Source organism: Castor canadensis, chromosome 16 (assembly GCF_047511655.1).
Source record: "Castor canadensis chromosome 16, mCasCan1.hap1v2, whole genome shotgun sequence".
In the NCBI taxonomy this organism is placed as follows: Eukaryota; Metazoa; Chordata; class Mammalia; order Rodentia; family Castoridae; genus Castor; species Castor canadensis.
In genome coordinates, this window is record NC_133401.1 from 40,555,056 (window position 1) to 40,577,080 (window position 22,025).

The window sequence follows — 22,025 nt, forward strand, 5'->3', positions numbered from 1 at the left end:
AATAAAACCTGCTGAAATTGTTCTAAGAAGTGGGGAGGGAGAAGAGGGAGAACGATGGAGGGGGTAAATCTAACCAAAATATATTTTTACTGCATATGTAAATATCACAGTGTATCTCCCTGTATGACTATTATATGCTAATTTTTTAAAATTATTGAGCATCATGCGTATGCCAGGTGCCAGAGGTACAGACAGCAGTCAGCAGTGAGCTGCACAAGGACTAACGGACTGAGCAAATAGGTCTGCAGATGCTCAGCACCTCAGGGCTCCAGGAACATGGCTTACAGAGGTCAGCTGAGATCAGCTCAGAAAGTCTCTTAGCAGAGGGTGATGGAGAGCCAGTCAAAGGCTTTTAGTAGAGGAGTGGCAGGATGGGCTTTGTAAACTGTGAGACTAGCATCTAGACCTGTGCCTTGCCCCAGGTAAGACATGCATGGCCAGGAGAAACATGTCAATATCTTCTCCTGAAGAAGGAACACAGAGTGCTTGTCCCCTGCAAGCCATGCTCAGCCCAGTGGAGCTGCAGAGGTCAATAGCATATTCCCACATTATCAACCTGCTCCATTACGTGGGAACCAGGTCCCTCTGACCAAGGAGCACCGCTCATTCTAGGAGACCTACTGAACCTCCAGCAAGTGCTTACAATAATTGGGCAGCTTCTTGCTCCATAACAAGGCCAGGAGTAAAATAAAGAATGTTGACTTTATTCAGAAGTGTCTTAAAAAGTAATCCTTGAGGGGCTTTGCCTGACTGGCCAAGACTGAACTCACCAGCTGTGTCTCCAGTATCCTGTCAGCTTTGGCCACAGGGGATGGGCCACCATTGTCATCTCAAAGTAACAAATGAATGAAGAGGAAAGAAGAGCCCAACACATGCCAGGGGCTCTGCTAAGCTCTTCATACATTTGAGAGACTGACTAGCTGAAGGGTTATGTGTACACACTCTGGAAACAGCCTGTCTGGATTTGAAGTCCGGATCTGCTGGGAGCCTTGGTCAAGTCTCTTAAATGCTCTGTGCCTGAGTTTCTCTTCTGTAAAATGAAAGCTTTCACGCCACCTACCTCATTGGATTGTTGCAAGGTGATGTAGGTAGAAAGCTTCACATATTCTCTGGCATGGAGTAAGAGCTGTCACTCTTTAGGAACTAACTACAATTATTGTCTTTGTAAATCCTCACTGAGATTGGCAAAGAAGCTGAGAATGGCAAAGTCACTATGGCTGGGAAAGTGGCTGAAGGGTTGAATTTAACCCAAGTCTGACTGAGGGCAAGCTGTGATCTCTCTACTACATTTTCACCTCCAACTTATGCACCTGGTGAGCATATTCAAAATTCACAGTCCATATGAATAAGATCCACAAGGAGAAACTCAAAAGTACCATCACCATACAACAATATAAATGGGCTTCTGACAACCAGACACACACAATAGTCTGGTCACTGAGTCTCAGAAATTCAAAAAACACTGCATTCAATCCATCACCCCATCTGTCTGTCCACTAGTCACTCATTTGCTCATTCATCAGCAAAAATTTATTATACATATTATATTCTTTGCCTTTTCTAGTGAGCTACCAAATCCTTAAAATGATGCCAGGTTGAATAGCTGACTGAGTTCTGGGCTAGGTGCAAGAGGGTTATGAAAGGACTATGGGACCAGTCTTATCACAAATGTACATCCTTTATCTTTCCCCCAAAAGGAAAAGGTTTAATTATGAGACATTTCTCAGCTTCAAAGTAAAGGATTTGGTATTTATTTAGCTGATATATCCAATGTCACTAGCTGATTATATGTATTTTTCTTCGTATTCAAATGAAACAATTCCAACCTCCCATCCTACCTGCTATGTTCTAAATGCCATGTGTCCCCAGAATTCATGTATTAAAATCTAATCACCAATGTAATGGTTTTAGAGGGTGGAGTCTTTGGGAGGTCAGTAGGTCATAAGAGCTCGTAAGATTAGTGCTCTTAAAAAAAAGACAAAAAAAAAACAAAACACAAGGCCCCAGAAAGCTGTCTTTCCTCTTTTGCCATATGAGCATACAGTAAAAAATTGTTATCTATGAACCAGGAAATAGGTCTTCAACCAGAGGCCAAATCTTCTGGTACCTTGATCATGGACTTCCCAGCCTCCAGAATGTGAGAAATAAATTTCTGCTGTTTATAAGCAATTTAGTCTGTGATATTTTGGTATAGCAGCCCAAATGACCCAAAACACCACCCATAAGGAGAATTTCTTCCTTCACAGGGTGATCCCAAGTTTCTGTAGCATGCTGATTCAGTCTAAGGAGTGAAGTGTGGTAGCCACCATCAAAAGGTCAACACAATTGTTGGTGTAGTCACCTTGATCTGTCTAGCTTTATGACTGATGGGGCCACATTACTGTCCTTTTGAAGGTCCATAGCATCAAGTCTATGTCTACCTGAGAAATGCATCTCCATTGCTGGTCGTGTAGTATTTTCTCCATATGCAAAATGAAGAGGGAAAGAGTAGAAAAAACACTCTTCCTAAGTATTTTTCCTCAGCTGTGGTGGCTGCACCAAACCTCTAGTCCATAGTGACTCTCACTGTGGATTCAGTTCTCTCAATACACACCCTCCATGTGCACACTTCCTTGTATCACCCTTGTCCAGGGTGTCTGTGTTACAGCTATCATTCCACATAATATCCCTGCCACCCCTCCTCCAGTTCTTAGAAAGCTTATACAAAGGGGGGGGGTCATAGCATTGGATTCACTTGTACCTCCCAAGCCAAGAGGCTCATCTCACCATCAGAACCTCAACTGGGCCTTCACACATGGCTTTATCTGGCCTAGTGGAAGTCCCTCCCGTCCCCAGTCCAAGGGCCCTCTTACTTCATGCCCCTTGATGACTGATAGTCACAATGCCCAATCTCTTGCTCCATGTCTTCCTAAGGATTAATGATGGAAAATTTCCTTAAATCCAAGATGCACTATCCTGTATTTCATCCATAATATTTTCTGGAATCCTTTTCTTCTTTCCTGGAAGCATCAATATGCTGTGGACTAAGGCCAGGAAGGAGAATCCATGGGTTTGGGGAATATCACATAGGTTTATTCTGGTCATTAAATTAAGAAACAGAAGCAAAAGTGCCCAGTACCATGCCAGACACATAAAAACACCAATAAGCATCAACTTTCCTCCCCCTTTTTTCAAAATACTTAATTATCTTTGAAACTAAAATTTCTTTTCTAATTACCCTTGAATTCAAATGTCACAATCTTTAGCCGATACCCCATTACTAATCCATTCTTGCCTGGTTCCTCCTACATTTCTTTTGTTCACATTAAAGGTGACTTCTCTTCTCACCTGTGTGAGTCTTGCTGCCTCCTACACTGATTAATTCAGCTAGACTGAAAAAGAGGACTTACTCTTCCTCCATAAAACTCCAATTAATCAATCATCCCAGAACCTGAGCAATTTGGTGTGCTGGTTAATGGAAAAAGCACCAATGTTGCTGTCAGTCCTTAGAAGACACATTTAATAGCAGAAAGACCTAGACAGATAATTTTACTTATTTTAAGCCTCAGCTTGTCCACCCATAGTACCCTAACTCATCAGGTTGGTGAGAAGACTGAAATAGACTAAGAGAATCAGGGCTAAACCTGATTAGAGGTGCACGGGAACATGAAGTAGTTTGGCTGGACAGACAGATCTAGTTCTGAGTCTGTTTATATCACTTAACCTATCTTTATGTGTAAAATAGACAGAATACATCAACAAATATCAACAGAGTACACATTCTTCTCAAGTGGAAATTTCATCACAGAACACACCTTAACAATTAAGCAGAAACATGAAAAATGTTCTTATATCATGATGGAACTAAACTAGAAACCAGTAACAGAAAGATAAATTTTCCTGGATGTTTTTAAATTAAATAATACATTTCTAAATATCACACGGGTCAATGATTAAGTCTCAGTGAAGGTTAAAAACTATTTTAAGCTAATTGAAAATGTGACTATTAAATATGTAGCATAGAGCAAAAACAGTTCTTCAAGGGAAATTTATGACATTAAAAGCATGTGAGTGAAAAAGAATGACCTAAAATCAATCACCTAAAATTCTGCCTTAGGAAACTAGAAAAGCAAGAATAATTTAAGTGCAAAAGAAACAAAAGTAAATCAAGCACCTGCTTTACAAGTGTAAAACTCACTTGAATTCAAATCCCAGTCTCACCAAAAAAAGGAAAAAAATCAATAATTAAACAATTAGATCAGAAATAAATGGAATTGAAAAAAGCAATAGAGAAAAATTTAAAAAGTCAAAAGCTGGTCCTGTGAAACAATCAATAGAACTGATAAGAAAAAAAAAAGGAGAGAAAACACAAATTATACTATCATTAGTGAAGAGCTCATTACAACTGATTCCATGGAAATTAAAAGCACAATGTATACCACAAACAACTCTGTTCCCCAAATTTTGGCAATCTAGATAAAATGCAAGATGGTTCCTTAGAAGACACAAACTTCCAAGTTCACACAAAAAAAAGACAACCTGGATAACCCTATATGCATTTTTTAATCAATGATTAAGGAATTAGAGTTGTAGCTTAGAGATAGAGTGCTTGCCTAGTATGTATGAGACACTGACTTCAATCCTTAGTACCACAAAAAAAGCCCACAATAATTACTAAACAACCTTCCAAAAAAAAAAAAAGCACCAGGTCCAAAGTTTCACAAATGAATTCTATCAAACATTTAAGAGAAAATAGAGGCAGAGGGAACAATCCATAACTCATTCTATGAACGCAATAATATCTTAATTCCAAAAGCAGATAAAGATTTCACAGGAAAGGAAAGCCATAAACGAATATCTCTTATAAACAGAGGCACAAAAAATGTCAACAAAATATTAGTGAATCAAATCCAACAATGTACAGAAAAACCTTTTTATGATGACTACATGGGACTTATTCCAGCTGTGCAGCCACAGCTGTTTCAATATCCGAAAATCTGTCAGTGCAATGCCCCACATCAACAGGCATTTCATAGCACCTGTCAGTCATTCATGGTCATAAAAACTCTTAGCAAACTAGAAAGAGAGAACATCAACACAGTCATCCAGCTAGCATCTTGTTAATGGTGAGAGAAGAAACAAGGGAAAAATATTCTTTTCCTTGCATCTTCTTGCATCTTTCTTGTTCAACATTCTACTGGAACTCCCAGCTAATTTGATAAGACCAGAAGAGCAAATACAAGGCCTACAGATTGGAAAGAAAGAAATAAAACTACCTTTTGCACAGATGATACGACTGTCTTTCTAGCAAATCTCAAAACATTACCAAAACAATAACCTCCAACATCCTGGGATGAAAGTGAATACAGCAAGATGTCAGGATATGAGATCAATATATGAAAGTCAAAGTCAATTGTTCCTAAACACCAACAATTGGAATTTGAATTTTTAATCATTCACAATAGCACCAGAAAATGAAATACCTGTAAATCTAACAAAATATGTATAGAACCTGTATGCAGAAAACTACAAAGCAATGACAAAAGAAACCAAAGATAGTCTGTGTTCCAGTGTTTAAAGAGTTAATATTTCTCAGTTTTATTAGTTTATTAATTGTATATAAATGTCTCCACACATGCATACAATGTAAGACTTGGATCAAGTCCACTCCCTCTATGACCCTCATGCCTCTCTCTCTTCCTCACCCCATCTTTTCTGACTTTCCAGTAAGACTCAATATTTTTTAAGATGCCATTTCTTCCCAACTTGGTTATAGGTTCAAAACCTACTATAAGAATAAAGTGACATGACAATATATTAGTGAAATAGGCATAAATCAATGGACAGAACAAAGAGCATAGAAATAGACCCAATGAGTGCAATCACTGCTCTGTGACAAAGGAGCAAGAGACGTTTGCTTCATTTGTCTTTTTGACAGATGGTGCTGGAACAACTTGATGCACAAATGTGAAAGAATAAATCTAGACCTGACCCTGATACCTTACACAAAACTTAACTCAGAGTGGATCCCATATTCCTACATGTGAAATGGGGAGCTATAAAAACATCTAGAAGGAAATATAGGATGAAATCCATATGGCATTGGTTTCAGTGATGAGTTTTTAGGGTAACATCAAAAGCACAATCCATGAAGGAAAATACTGACATGTTGGACTTTCTTATAATTTTTTAATTCAGCTCTATGAAAGACACTTAAAAAATGAAAACACAAAACATAGACTTAGAGAAAAATGTTTGCAAACAAGTATTTAATAAATAGTTTGTGCCCAAAGTACATGGGGAACTTATAATTTTATTAAAAATAGCCCAGTTGTTTTATTTATTAGCATATAATAGTTGTACAGGGAGCTAATAATGATACATATGTGTTTACAATGTATCATAGTGAGATTCACTCCCTCCATCATTCTCTCGCATTCCCTTCACCCTTCTTAGAACAATTTCAAGAGGTTTCATTGTTCTATTTACATATATGGATACAAACCACTTCCATCATTTTTGCCCTCTGTCAGCCTCTCCATTTACCCTTCATCCTCCCACTGGTCCCCATACCCCGCTTTCCCTTCCCGTTATAAGTAAAAGATCAGGACAGGTACTTCACCAAAGAAGATATGCAGATGACAAATAAGCACATGGGAAATAGTCAACATCATTTGCCACTAGAGAATTCAAATTAAAACAAAACAGATACCACTATATTCCTATTCGAATGACCAGAAGAGAAAGAAGTAAGTGACAGTGAATTGTGGGTGAGAATGTGGAGAAACAGGAACTTTCACTCTTTACAGGTGGGAACACAAAATGGCACAGCCACTTTGGAAGCCAGTTTGGTGGGTTTTTATAAAACTGAACAATCTTGCCATATGATCCAGTATTTACACTCATGTATTACCCAACTGAGTTTTTTAAATCTGCACAAAATATTTATACCAGTTTTTTTCATAATCACCAAAAAAAAAAAAAACCAGAAGCAGCCAAGATGTCCTCCAACAGATGAATGGACAGATTACAGTACATCTACACAATGGAGTTCTGTTAAGAACAGAAAGGAATGAGAAGGCTGCACAAAGACATAGATGAATCTTAAATGCATATGAAGTGAAAGAAGCTAGTCTAAAATGGGCACAATCCCAGCACGTGGGAGACTGAGACAGGAGGATCCTGAGTTTGAGGTTAACCTAAGCTACGTAATGAGACCCTGTCTCAAAAAGTGAAGGAGAAGGAGGAGGAGAAGCTAGTCTAAAAATGTTACCTACTGTACAAACCCATTTCATGAGGCTCTGAAAGAGACAAAATTGTCTTGAGAGTAAATAGATCCATGGTTGTCAGAGGCTTGTCAGGGAAAAGGATGGATAGGCAAAGCCCAGGGTGTATTTTTAGGGCTGTGACCTATTCTGCATGATTCGGTAATGCTAGATATTTGACATTATGCTTCTCAAATCCTACTGAACTTTACAGCATGAACAGTGTACCTTATGGGGTGGAATTTTTTTTAAATATCATTTGGGAAGTCAGGGAATCCCAGGATGGAATGCTGAGTTAGTTTCACTGTATTACAAACATATGAAACAACTTCATAGAAGAGGGTAGAGGAAAAAAGTTTGACTGACCAACATGGTAAATGGTGGAGTCTGTAAGATCAAAGACAAAAGAAACGTTCATACACACAGTAGGTAAACAACTGATAGAGTTCATTCCCACTGGGTATGGCATTAAAATTCGAATTAAAATCCAGATTTCCAAAAGCCATGCTGATATAAATAACTGAACAAACAAACATAGGAAAATGGACACATCTCCCATGAAGAATTCAAGACCATTCACATAGACAACTCCAATTCTCAAGTCTGAGCTGCATGAGTGATGGCCTTCCAGAGAGTACATTAGGGAAGGGGGAGTGTGAATTTACACTGGAGAAGCCTGATGGGCATCAACTCATCAGGTGATGCAGTAATACGACTTGTTGATGGTATACACTCTTGATACAACTGATAAAAAATGGCCCTTGACCTTTTCCTCCCTAAGCCTCATGACCTTACATCTAATTGTGAGAAAATCAGACAAATTCCAGTTGGGGACAGTCTACAAAATACCCGACCAGTGCTCTTCAAAACTATCAGGTCACTGAAGATAAGAGGGGTCTGAGAAACTATCACAGGCAAGATGAGTCTAAGGAGCATGATGACTCACAGCAGTGTGGTATCCCAGATGCAGTCCTGGAATAGAAAAAGGACCTTAGGGGAAAATAAAAGAAGTCTGAGTAAGCAATGGATTTTAGTCAGCAATATTTCAGTAGATGTTCATTAATTGGGGCCCTACTTATATAAAGTGTTAAGATAGGAGAGACTAGGCGCGGGGTGTATGAGAATCCTCTGCTATCTTTGCAAGATTTTTGCAAATCCAAACTATTCTGAAATAAAACTTTTACTTTAAAAAAGTGAGGTACCATTTCTTATTTCTTGACATACCACAAGCTCCCTCCTCCACCAGTTCTCCACCTCCACTTTGGTCCCTCCATCTCCTTCTCCTTTGCTGAATTCAGAATCTCTGTTAGTTACACATCTGTAGTTTAATAACCATGGTGAAAGTCAAGACAAGCCAAGGTGACTGCTCACTGCTCTTTACTGTGAGCCGAGGTCATGTGATATGCAAGCTTCTGAAGCCCTCTGTCATCCATGGGAACTGCTTCTCTGAGAAGAGGTCTCCAAAGAATTTCTCCCACATGAACTGTGCTTCAAATAATTTCACAACCTCAATATAATGACCTCTGTCTACAGCTGGCTCCTAGCCATTATATTATTAGCCTGTTTTCTTTTGCTATGACAAAATATCTGAGGTTGAGTACTTTATAAAGAAAAGAAATCTATTTAGCTCACAGCTTGGGAGGTTGAAAGTCAAGATTGGGCAGCCCCATCTGTTCAGCCTCTGCTGAGGACATGTTGGCAGATGGCCTCACAGTTGGCAGGGGTGTGGGCAGAAAAGATCCTGGGAAAAACAGGAAGCCAGACAGATTCAGGGGTCAGGCTCACTCTGCTCTTTCTATGACAACCCACTCTGTTCGGAACTAACTGAGGTCCCATGAGAACTCCATTAATCCCTTCTGAGGACAGCATCCTCAATAACAATCTAACCACCTCCTGTTATCCTGCTAGCCCTGACTCTTTTTTTTTAATTGTTGTACTGGGGTACAATGTGACATTTACAAAAGTTCTTAGAATATATCATAGTTGAATTCACCCCCTCCATTATTCTTCCCTCCTCCCATTACAAGAATGGTTTCAACAGGTCTCATTTTTCCATTTTCATACATGAATACATATTTCCACCATATTTATTCTCCTTACATCCTTTCCTTGCATCTTCCCCTCTTCCGCTGATACCAACCCCCCAGACAGAACCTGTCTTGCCTTCCTGAACTCTGTTTTTGTAAAAAAAAAAAAAAAAAGATATTTTTGTTTGCTTAAGATAGCTGTACAGCTCTACAGGAAGTTTCCTTGTGAGATGTGTGTGTGTGTGTGTGTGTGTGTGTGTGTGTGTGTGTGTGTGTGTGTGTGTGTGTTGTGTTGTGTTAGAACCTGAATTGGCTCATCCCCTCTATTTTTTCTCCTTTCTACCTTAGTCCCCTTTTTGTGGTGATTTCTACAGGTTTAAAAATTCTATATTCATTTTTGTAAAGAAAGTACATGGACCATCTTCACCTTCTTAACGTCCTTCCTTTACCCTCCCTCTCTCATATGTGACCACCCCTTAGCATGACCTGTTTTTCATAGCATTGCTTGTGTTTGTATTAGGTCTATATCCCACATATGAGAGAAAGGATGTGTGGGCCCCACCTCTGAAAGGCTCCACCACCTCACATAGCACCACAGCCCAAGAGCACATGGTTCACCTCATAGCTGTTCTTCCTGGGTATTTTCCGGCTTCCATGACCCCTCTACGTTTGACTCATTGTTTTAATTTTTCTTACAGGTTATAGGATCTAACTCTTCAAACTTAAATTTCTTCCTCCTCTTAGGACAAAATACCAACTAAGGAAGCTTTTCTTTTCCTTCAATGCTACTCTAAATGATTTTATCCTCAAACCTTGGTTTCACTACTTGAAGCCTTCATTGTTTTTCTCTAGAAATATCTAAAATGAGCCTGTGGGAGCATTTCTCATAAAAATATCAGCAAACATGTAGTGTCTATGTCAATGAGGAGAAAAATAGAATTTGAGAACCTCCCAAAAGACTAAACCTAAGAACAAGTGCTGGAATGTTTTCTACTTTCAAAAGCATCAGAAGACATTTATGTCACCATGGCACCCTGAGTTATAGAACAGGCCCTGATATATTTGAGCAATAATGGCCCAGCTAGGAAGTAAGAGAGACCCCAAGACAGACAGCACAGGTGACTCTAGCTATGTGGCACAGCACAGGGCATCTGGGTTCTCAAAATAGGAGAGAATTCTTGCTGTAGCTTGTTCAAGGCCAAGGTCTTAGAAGTCCCCAGGGCCCTGAGTTTTACAAAGTACCCCAAATGTTTGATTCCCAATGGGGAAGGTGTGTGCACTCCAAAATAAGAAAAAGAAACTACAAAGTTGAAATGAAGAACTCTTTCACAGGCAATACTTTAAAATTCTTCTTTTATGCAATGAAATATATTTATTTTGGGTGGAGAACAGGGAGGATTTTTAATATGTTGCATCTGAAGTGCAATGGAGTATACAAAAGAAGAGTAGGTAGGGTCGACCGGGGTCTCGAAGCATAGCATTCCCCAAGAAATGTCACTGTGTGTCAGATCCCAGGACCTCAAGACCAACTCTCACTGGCAACCCCCAACCTGTGGCCACCAAGAACCCTACATGAATGTTTTTCATCATTTCCCAAAAACTAAGCCAAGAAAATGCTTTAACCTATCAAAAGGCCACCCAGCCTATTTTCTACGTGAGATGCTTTTGATTGACGGATTTATTGCAAATATGAGTTCTGTGGAAACCCAATTTAAAAAAGTACCGTTTGTGTGAAGAAAGTAACACCCTCATGTGGTGGCAGGGGTTATGGCCTGGGGGAAATGGGAGGGGCTTTAGACCAGGTAGGCCCCCTGTGCCTGCTCTGCATCGGCCAGGTGAGCCTATACAAGCCAGCTGGGCTCCCAGAAACTGGCTTTCTGCAGAGACATCTCCAAGGTGCACAGTGTTTATGTGCAGCCCATGCTTAAGGCATGGGGCTCACCTACCTAAGTCATTTGGAATTCTTCTGTGTGGCAGATTTGTCTATTCTAGTTTATTTATTAGTGTCAGTTATTTATTCAGATGGCTGAGCATTTTTAAAGTGCTCCTCTTCTGTGTATTTACATAAAAACATGCGTGTCTTACACTTTTTAAATAAAAGAACTGTATTGGTTATATTGTTTTGCCACTTGCTTTTTCATTTCATAGTATGTCATGAAAATCCTTCCCTAACATTTGAAGCCACCTTTCTTTTAAATGACCACATACAGTGGACATTGTTGGGAACCAGAAAACAATTACCCCAAAGACAGGTGCTTTGGCCTGCTGGGGGTGAGGGGTCTTAGAACCTACTGGAAGTCCAGGTCCCTAGGGCCTTTCCTTACTTCTTGCCCTAACCCACCGCCAAGCATAGGGACCATCTTTCTACAAATTTCCCCCATCTGCCTAGTATGGACCTGTCAAAGAAGAAAGTTACCTCTGATTCCTTCCCTGAGCTCCCATTAACTAAACTCCTATCACAGAAAGAAAGTCTACAGTTTGTCCACACACCTGGACAGACTTTCGTCACACACCGCTGTCCTGTTTTGGACCCATACAGAATTCTGTACAATTCATTGTTCTGTGGTACAAACATACTTTGTCCTGTTCCATTGTATGTTCCTCAACCCCATTGAGTTCCCCTAAATCACTTACTAACCCCCCAAAATTGTCTACATTCCTCACTTTTCCCCTCCCCTACAGAAAAAGGGGACTATAAGTTTCTGACTTATGCTGAGCTAGAGGGTAATTGCACCATGAGATTGCCACTGTGAACATTAATAAATGCCGTCACTCCTGTTCAATCCGCCTTTCTCAGCTTATTTCTGCCCTCAGAGGATAAAGGAGAAATCTCCTTAGATTCCTACAATGTCCTACATTTTTCTTATTTATTCCCCAATCACTGGACACTTATGTTATTTCTCACTCACTTTGCAAGGAAAGCTGCAGGAGCATCTTTTACACAGACATCTCTAAGCACATAGGCAAAGAGGTATTGTGGAACAGATCTGGAAACAAAATTACCAAGGCAAACGTGTGTGTGTGTGTGTGTGTGTGTGTTTTAAATTTTGGTGCTCCTGTCAAACTCCCCTTCCACTTAGCCGTATCAACTTACATTGCTGTAAACAGGGCAAGAAAATGTCTGTTTCCTGCCCCTCCCCTTCCCCAACAGAGCTTCTGTTATTGGATGGAACTTCACTCAAATGCAGCATTCTAAACTGCACGGTCCCATAAGCAAGCAAATAAGCTTTTATTTCAATATTGATGCCAGTAGATGCTTTCTTAAAAGGGCACAACAATTTGCTTTTGCCTTGAAACTATCAGGTGCAGGCTTTTAAACAAGCCAGGCCATCACCTTATTGTCCCTGGTCCCCCCTAAGAGTAGATCTCTGTAATCCTCTTATGCCGGCCAGAACATGCTGTTTTACAGCCACCCCACCACCAAGCTATTTTGGAGAATTATCATGGAGCACCCTGGTCCCCCCCAGTTTAACTGCAAACAGCAGTGAGCATTTAAAAAGCATCTTAGACTTGGGTCTGACCATTATCTTAATTACAGTCAACATGTTTATAATGCTAAATACATCTGACCTAAAAACTCAGTCTCTACAAAGCACGCATGTGGCTAGATTATCTGGGGACACATTTGTGACATTTGGTTGACATTTGTTCTCTCTCCCATGTAAAAGGGTGGATGGCTATGCAGGCACATCGATGTGAGAGCCAGCCTGAGTTTGCCATTTAAATACTGTTTCAATTATTTTCCTGTGATTGTGTCAAAGATGGAGAAACCTGACTTAACAGGGAAATCCAGCCCTTATAACCTCAGCAGAGTCAGCCCGCAGTGAAAATCAAGCTATGTGTCTGAGCACCTACTTAAACCTTTTATAAAGTTACTGATTCACATATTCATCAAAAAAAAAATTCACATGGTACCTACTGTGTGCCAGGTTGTGCTAGTCACTAAGAATGCTGCGCTGAAAAGGACACTGTGCCCTCCAAGGGCTCCCATGCACACAGGAGAAATAGAAACCAGACACAGAGACACACAGACAACCGCTGGTCCTGCAGGAGCTCCCAGACTGTGGAGGGAGGGCCAGGGAAAGGGCTCAGAGAGGCCGCCCCTTTGGAGAGTCTAACAGATGAGGGTGACAAGGAGGAAGGGTCTTCTCACTGGAAGAAAAGCAAATACACCAGAGTGTATTTGAGATCGATAAGTAAGCGAGTATGGCTGGAGTATGGATGTGAAGAAGGGAGTGGCTTCTATTCACACCCAGTGATTTTCACGAAACTGGCTGATTTTTCAGATACACTAAAGGGCTTCTGCACAGAGGCCACTATAAAGCAATTAATTTGAGCCAAACTGTCTACACCATGCCCTATACCCAGAGTCCTGACCCAACACCCTTGCTCCAGCCCCATGTGTGAAGACACGGTGGTTCCACCTATAAAGTTCCATCCATCCTGCAAATCACCTTCAAATGCCAGTTGTTTCACATGCTGGGTTCCCATGCGCCTCCACAAGAGCTTCTTTTCCATCCTGCCCTCTCCTCTCATCCCCACTCTTCACTCCCCCTCCCAAAGCACTGCTGACCACTGGCAGCATAGGTAAACTAAGTCAGGGTGCCCCGATCAAACTGGTCTGCAAACACAGGAGTATTTCAGCCCTTGAATCAGCCATCTCTCTGTTATTATTGAACTCCACAAGGTCATGTGTTTTTATTAAAATGTCTTAATAATTTGCTTGTCTAAAGCCTTGAACTCTACTCAAAGAGATCTACCTTCGGTTGTCATTGATCACCTGATTGTAGGCTTACGAACGTTTGCAGCCAAGTAATACAACAGGGCCTTGAGGATTTGATATGCCACTCTTTCTCGATTTTGTATATGACCAAAAATATCAAGAGTAAAAGGTGTTTTTAATCCATCAAGATTTGAAGTACTTTAGATTCTCCATAAGAAGTTATTTGTTTAGCTAGGACTATTTTCTGGTAAACAGAACAGGTTCAGAGTTTAAAAAATAAGAATAGGCTTTGAAATAGGACAGCCCTAGATTCAAACCTTGCTCCACTGTTTACAAGCTGTGTGACCTTGGACTCATTACATGTCCTCTCTGAATTTTAGATATCTTGATCTGTAAGGTTGGCCTAATGGCAATGGTGCTTACTCTGTAGAACAGATGTGAGCACAGAGCGAGACAGTGAATGACTCACAATGCTGGACTCGCGGTTGTTGAGGTTCACTGAGATAAGAGCTATTGGCATTACCTGGAAGAAAATATTTTCTTTCTTCCTGCATCACTCTTTCAAACCAGTTTTTGATATTGGTTTATTTACATATCCGTCTTCCTTCTCCCTGGTATAGAGCTCCTTCAAGACCGGGGTAGTATCCAATTCATTTCTGCACCCCCAACCTCAGACCTAACATGGTCTGAATCATAGAAAATACTCCCAGACACTTATTAACTGCAAACCACATCAAATTATATGTGTGCATATAACCCCATATGTACAGTATGCATACATGTGCACGTGTGCATGCATATAGACGAATGACACATTTTTCCTGTAATATATATGTGTGATTATCCCTATACAGCCATGTCAGACTTCAAGGACCTTGGCGATCAGGTCGAGATTGTACCCAAAGACGTTAATTAGAGAGAACCTAGAAGTCCTAGGTGAATATGTCTAGCAACCCACAATAAACAACATTGGAACTGGAGCCCCATCGTTCTCTGTTTCGACTTGCTCATTCCTTTATTCATTCAACAAAAATTGAACAAGCAACTCTTCTAAGCACATGTCCTGGAATATATACAGAGAAGGAAGGTGGACTTAAACAGCTTTTATCCTCAATATGCTCGTAATCTGGGAAGAGCAATAAAGAAATAAGGAGATTACTTCACAATAGTGGAATAAACCTTTGGAAAGAAAGAAGGCAGTAGAGGCAAAAAGAAGATGCCAAGGAAATTATTCTTATTGGAATTTCTCTTGTTCCATGCAGGGGATCAAATCCAGGGCTTTGTGCACGCAAAGCTACATCCTCGGCCCATGCCTAATGCAGCATAAAGAATAAGTAGGAATGAGCAAACAACCACAACAGGAAGGGTGTGCCAGGCAGAGAGAACAGCATATTCAAAGGCATAAAAACAAGAAAGGGCTCCACTATTTGCACAAAGTTCAGAATTCCTGCAGGACAGTTCTAGTAGGGTAATGATAAGATATGAAACTCCACAGGCCACCAGGAGTCAGATCATAGAGGGCCTTGAACAAGTTTGATATTTTTTTCTTGAAGGTAGTTGGGAGCCATTGAAGAATGTTAAGCAAGAGCATCACACAATCTTATTTTCATTGCATAAATATCCCCCTGTTCTTTCCAACAGCAAAAAGAATGGAACTTGGCAAATCTCTCCTGAGAAACTTATCAGACTTTGCCTGTAAGGGATCTCCTATTACATAATCTCAAACCAGAATATATCTTAGAAATGATCTCATTTACCCCTTTGTCTATTTTCACAGGATATAAAGTAGTATATCCATTTGTTTAAATGAAATGCACCACCCTGAGCTGAGTTCAGTCTTCCTGGGTCCCACGGTCACCTGCCACTTCACTGGCACCTCTGCTCCCATAGGCATTGAGTACTCTTACTTCTGTAGACACAGCTCTGAGCAGATCCTGTGTGATGCATCTGAAAACATTTACCAGTTGCGAGAGCTGATAGTCTATTCTCTATGCATAAAAAGTAATCTAACTGATTTTCTTGTAGTGATTAGAAAGTTAAACTCTTTTAAATCGGAGATTATTCTTAAACTGCTAATACTGTTTAAATTACAACTCCCAAATCTTGAATGATGTAACAGGCTGAAGTCCGAAGGCTGCTTTTTTTTTTTTTTTAATTCTGTGTATCTCATAGGTGTTATTTAACATGGCAGAAAGCTGTACAGACTGGCTTGGTACCAAAGCTCACCACACTCTCAGCCTTCTAGAAAACAGACACATTAATTTGTCTACCCAAATCAAAGAGGTACAACCAATCTTTAGTCACAAAACCTCATGATGCACCAGATTAGTTCCTTCAAATGACCACAATGACCAGACCACACAGACAAGCAGTTCCCACATAGAACAGCCCAGAGCAAGCAGACCATCAATTTATTATTCTTGAAAAAAAAATCTTTAAGATAAGGCTATCTAATAGGCTGAAACACTGTGGACAGTCACTCAGGATTACAGAGAGGAATTTAGGACAATTTTCTGAACCATGCAGACACTTGTTTCTAGAATACCAAATAACCACAGCCAAAAGACAAGGGAGTCTAAGAATCTCAATCCACATGCACCCTAAAAGTCATTTTCATTCCATCAAGCAAATATTGGAGACATCAAATACATAGCAGGTCCATCACTAATGCGACAGATATTAAAGAATCAATTCTTTCAGTCACAGGATCTAGCAGGAAGCCACTGAGCCCAGCGTCTCAGTGCTCAGGGCACCTAAAGCCACTGGCTGCATTTTGACTCTCACAGGACTGCAGGTTCCTTTCCACTTCACAATGGGCTAATGGGCTCAGAGAGGGAAAAACCTGGGTTTCTGCTCCCAGTGATTGAAAGTAGAGGCTGGGAGGTGACTTTGTCTTAATCAAAGCCTCTGCTTTCTGCCTTCCAGGCCCGCAACTGTGGACTGGCTCCCTACAGAGGGCCTGGGGGATGGGAGGTAGAAACGGACTAAAATACTCCTGATGAAAAAGCCTGGGGAGAAATCACAGTGGGCTCCCCAGGGGCAGTGAGAATTCAGAAAGTCACTGAAGCTGAACTACTTGTTCACCTGCATTTTGGGGTGACTCCATCAATAAAGAAGTTAATGCAGAGGTTTTGCTCCTACCATTTAATGGACTAGCACAACTGAGACTCAGAGAGGATGACTTGCTTAGGTCTCCAGAGATAGACAGTGGTGACTTTCCTGAATAAATCCCCAGTCTACTCATTAAACAAGTGCTTTTCCCCCTTCCTGCTGTGACAGTCATTCCTAAGAGCTGTGTGCATGTTTGATTCGAAGGCAGCCTTAAGTGGAGGGGGGAAAAACACCTCTTTTAAATTGCTTCTACCTTGGTAAAGTGTTTCATATATATTTAGCATTATGACATTTCATCACTATAGTCAAAACTGAAATGAAAGTCGTATTGTAGTTTTGCTTTATAGTTAGAAATTAAACCACCTAAAAGATTCTTTCAGTAAAATTAATATTCATGAGATATCTTTTATTGATTCAAAATGCCAGGGACCCAAAGAACAGTCTCATTCAAGGTTTGTTGAATTTTACAACTATTTAATATCATTTTTAAACATGTCATCTACTTTTCATTCTTAAAGGAAGGTTCTTGTGTCATATATCATTGACTGGACAATGACAACCCTTCCTGAACACCATTGTCTATGTGGCTGTACTTCTGATTTAAGAACAAAATTAAATTTTCAAGAATAAAGATATCCAGAAAGTTCTTTAGCAGAAAGAAAAAAGCACCATGTGTTCTGAGCATTCATTCTAGATATGTTCGTTATATGCCAAAGCCCGGGAAAGACAAGGATGAAATTCAGAGAAACCATCTGCTGTGTGAGGTTCCGACTCACAGACTTAAGCCTTCATTGCTACATCACCTGCTGGAGCCCTTCTCCTTCCTCAGGATGAAAACTTTTTAAAAACTGGCTTAGCATGATAACTAAGTCCCATTGGCAATACCTAAGGTTGTGTCCTGTAAGACAATTATATAAGCTCACATCACAACCCCTGCATTCTCCCCAGAAAAGGGAAAAAAAACCCTGTTATATTTTACTTTTAAAATGAACAGTGCACCAACGGTGGTTGCTATCGGTCAGGAACTCTCAACAACCCCAGAGCAAAAATTTTTATTCTATTTAAAAAAGGCTCTTTGAAAGAAAAAAAACAAAATTTTAGAAAGCTTTCAAGTCTAAAAAATGAAAAGTAGAGTAATTCCTCAACTTGTCAAAAAAAAAAAAAAAAAAGAAGACAAAGGAAAATTGAGACCAGCCCAGAAAGCATTTTCGGGCTAAATGCTCACAGTCAACATGTGGCATTCAGAAGAGAAATTTCCATTAAAAAAAAAAAAAAGAAAGAAAAGAAATTAAGTAACATACCTGAAAATGCCCCTGTGTTGTTCTTCCTTGTAAACCTGAAATATCCTAGTCTTTAAAATACATTTAACAAACTCAACACAGCTCTCTCAGGGTTAATTTGAGTTCACAAAATAATTTTATTGTATGTAAGAAAGCATACAGGCAGGAAAATTAAGAAAACATTCACAATACATAAATAACACAGACCTGATGCAGGAGATCTCTTTCAGCAGATTTTTGTTCTTTTTTACCGATTTCATCTACATATTAAGTCAATTGCTCGTTGAGAAGAACACCTTGCTAACGTTTCCATAAAAACACTGTAGAAATGTCCGTGAGTTACTGTCCCCACATGAGAGAGGCTGATGGTACTTTTTACAGTCTCGATTCCAAAGCACAGAGAAAAGAGCAGAGATGAACAGAGATGCTGATAGCTTTGGGGTGCTTAACACACCAAAGAGAGTGGGGTCTCCTGCCCTTCCCCAAAGAGAGTGTCTTATGGAGGATAATGAAGCACTACTCAGTTAGTATACCATTAACATTTAAAGACCTTTTTTTTAAAAAAGAAATTCAGCTGTAAATTCAGATTAAAGCACTACAAAAATAGCCCCATTGAGTGAATTCGGTTAGATGTAGAAAGATGGAGGTGCAGGGTTTGAGCCTCGACCATCCATCAGTGGGGCTGTTGTGACCCATACCCAGGACAGCCATTTGTTTGGTTCAGAAAGCTACTTGAGGCATGAAATGAGAAAAGACAGAGAAAGCCAGTTATTTTACATAAATACAAAGTGCCATATGCTTTTCCTTGTCACCTAAGATCATGAATGTGAAATTGTATATTTACAGAAGTTGCAAATTCTCCTGGGAAAAGCCTTTGTCATTTAAACTTTTCCAACACAACAGCAACTATGCTTTTTTTTTAAATTGTTTTTTCAAAATCTTTTTAGGAAAAAAAAAAGAGAGAGAGAGAGCATTCACAGCATTTGTCAGTTCTCACCTTGGATTTATTTGTGCCAGTAGTATATTTTAAGGAATCAGCACAACTTCATTTCCCATCAGTCTTTGTTGTTTCCAGAAGTTACTCATGAGCACTTAGAATCTCAGAGAATCTGTGCATTTGTTACATTGGCTCATTAAAGTGCTAGCTCAATGGACAATTCAATTTCAGATAACTTATTAATTTAACCTATTAAATATGATAAATATAGATTTACTATGATAAATTTAAAATATTTATATAATACAATAAATAAATAAGACCAATATCAACAAAAGATCTCTCAATTCTGAAAAAAAAGAATCCCACTCCTACCATAAGGCTCAGTTCTTTTTAAGAAATAATATACAAAGACATGCGCTACCTTTACACTCTGAACACTTTCCTTGCAACAGTTTTAGCACCTTTTTTGTATACAGCAAACTCAACCCTTCTCATTTCTTTCCCACAAAGTTTGAATCTTTAAGTGAAGCTGTTCGTTGTTGATTCTTTGCCCTATTTTTTTTAAGTCCCAAGATAGTAAGTTTCAAAAACAATTTGGGAGCCAAACACCTGTCTCTTGTGGCTTTCCATGTGGCCCTGCTTGATTGACTATGAATAACACAGAAAATATACTGGAATATATCTGAAAATATACTCAGTTGTCTGAAATTAGCAGAGGATTTCCTAACATCTCAGCCTCACCAGACCTTAGTTTTTTAGCAACCAGCCCAGAGAACACTCCTCTAGGTTTTGGGATGAACACGTGTGGCTAGATTCACCCAGCAGTTCAAGTTGGATGCTGTCCATTGTGTGTGATAGGCTGAATCTTCTCCAGAGAGACATCAGTGTCATAGTCCAATATGACAGATAGGGCTGGGGACAGCTTCTCCAATGGTTTAGCTAGTCCACCTGCTTCCTCCTTTTTCAGGTCCTCGGAGGAGCCCACGGAATGTGGGATCAAATAAACCAGATTGCCCTCCTTAGAGATGGAGCCTCGTTGCTCGTGGTGGCTGGAAAACACCACAGCTCCATTGTTATTGATGCTAACTGTCTCTATGGCATTATTTGTCGTAGGGCAAAGTCTGTAACATCCTAAGAGGGTTGAAAATGCCTTCTGAAAGTCAGCATTAAAGGCATAAATGATGGGGTTCAAGGAAGAATTAGCCCACCCAAACCACACAAACACGTCAAAGGTGATAGAGTCGATGCAGAAGGGTTGGGTCTCCCCAGAGCCACAGAAGGGCACCATGCAGTTTGAGATGAAGAAAGGTAGCCAGCAGCACACAAACACCCCCATGATTACGGACAGGGTCTTAAGAACTTTAGTCTCTCTTTTGAAGGACATCTTAAAGGAACTGTCTGATTGAGAACATTCTACAGGGTTTCCATTACCTGTGGTGGTCTGGCAGTTCTTAGCATGGACTGCTGCCCTCTCCAACGCGGAGATGCGCCGTATCTGTTTCTGGGCAATCCTGTAGATACTGGTGTAAGTGACAATCATGATGGCCACTGGGATGTAAAAGCTTATTAGGGAGGACGAAATGGCATACGTCCTGCTCAATCTGGTGTCACAGTTGTCCGAAGTGTCTTCCAGGAAAGTGGCATTCCCCTCAGAGGGGCTTATGGGTTTTGCTTTGTGCCAGCTGAGTTGCACTGGGATGAAGGAGATGAGGACAGACAGTGTCCATGCCACACTAATCAGAACAAAAGCTGCCTTGGGTGTCATCTTCCTTTCATACTGGAAAGGACTAGAGATCGCCCAATACCTGTCCACACTGATCACACAGAGGTTGAGGATGGATGCAGTGGAGCACATGATGTCAAAGGCCACCCAAATGTTACAGAAGGACCCAAAGGGCCAAAAGCCAGCAATCTCAGCCACAGCTTTCCACGGCATGACCAAGACAGCCACCAAGAGATCTGACACAGCTAAGGAAATGACAAAGAAGTTGGTCACCTTGGACCGCAGGTGTCGGAACCTGATGACAGCAGCGCAGACCAGCGTGTTCCCCAGGAGAGTGGACAGGATGAGCAGTGACAGGAAACAGGCTGTAAGAATTCGGAAGGAGAAGTCCCTCTCCACCCCCAGCCCAGCCCCATCCATGGTGGATGTGTTCAGAGTCATCTTCCAAAAAGAAAGCACATCGGGCTTTGGACACCCCTGAAGTTCCTCAGTAGGGATGAAAGGTCAGCCAGACTTCGTGGAATCCCCACTCACCAGGTGGCCTCTTGCACAGTCCCAGCTGCTCCCCTGGTTGGAGAGCCTTCCAGGCATTCCACCAAGGTATGAGGAGGATTACGATTGTCTGGCAGAAGCTTCCCTTGGTCACCCAAGGTAGTCTGCTGCAAAATCCCTCTTGCTTTCTCCAACTGACTTTCTTGCTTTAGGTCACTGTCTAGGGCACCACCCGGCCCCTAGGTTCCCCAAGGGAAACATTGACTTTTTTTTAGCATATTCTACATTAACCTAGAGACTCTCAGGCCTCTGCCTGTCAGTCAATTGCAATCACATTTCATGGTTGTTGCCTCTCCGATGGTGACAGAGAATTCTCCCCTTCTGAGACGCAGCTGAAAATACATGTCGCACCCCTCCAAGCCACCCGGCTCCAAGCAGCTCTCCAAACGCCTAAAAAGCAAACGAAAAAACACAGGGTCGTTCAT

The 22,025-nt window shown here is 40.6% G+C and overlaps 1 protein-coding gene across 4 annotated transcripts in view; it reads right to left on the reverse strand.

Annotated features, from left to right (window-relative positions):
* The window catches only part of Drd1 (dopamine receptor D1), a 208,703-nt gene that overhangs the window by 185,573 nt on the left and 1,105 nt on the right, over positions 1 to 22,025 (reverse strand). For 2 of the 4 annotated variants that reach the window (XM_074058658.1, XM_074058657.1), the window contains exon 2: positions 18,448 to 21,990. In XM_074058658.1, the coding sequence (XP_073914759.1) occupies positions 20,152 to 21,489 (1,338 nt within the window). In that variant the 5' untranslated portion in view covers positions 21,490 to 21,990 and the 3' untranslated portion in view covers positions 18,448 to 20,151. Of the gene's footprint in view, positions 1 to 18,447; positions 21,991 to 22,025 lie in introns of those variants that run through there. The other 2 variants (XM_074058660.1, XM_074058659.1) reach the window with 2 other exon arrangements.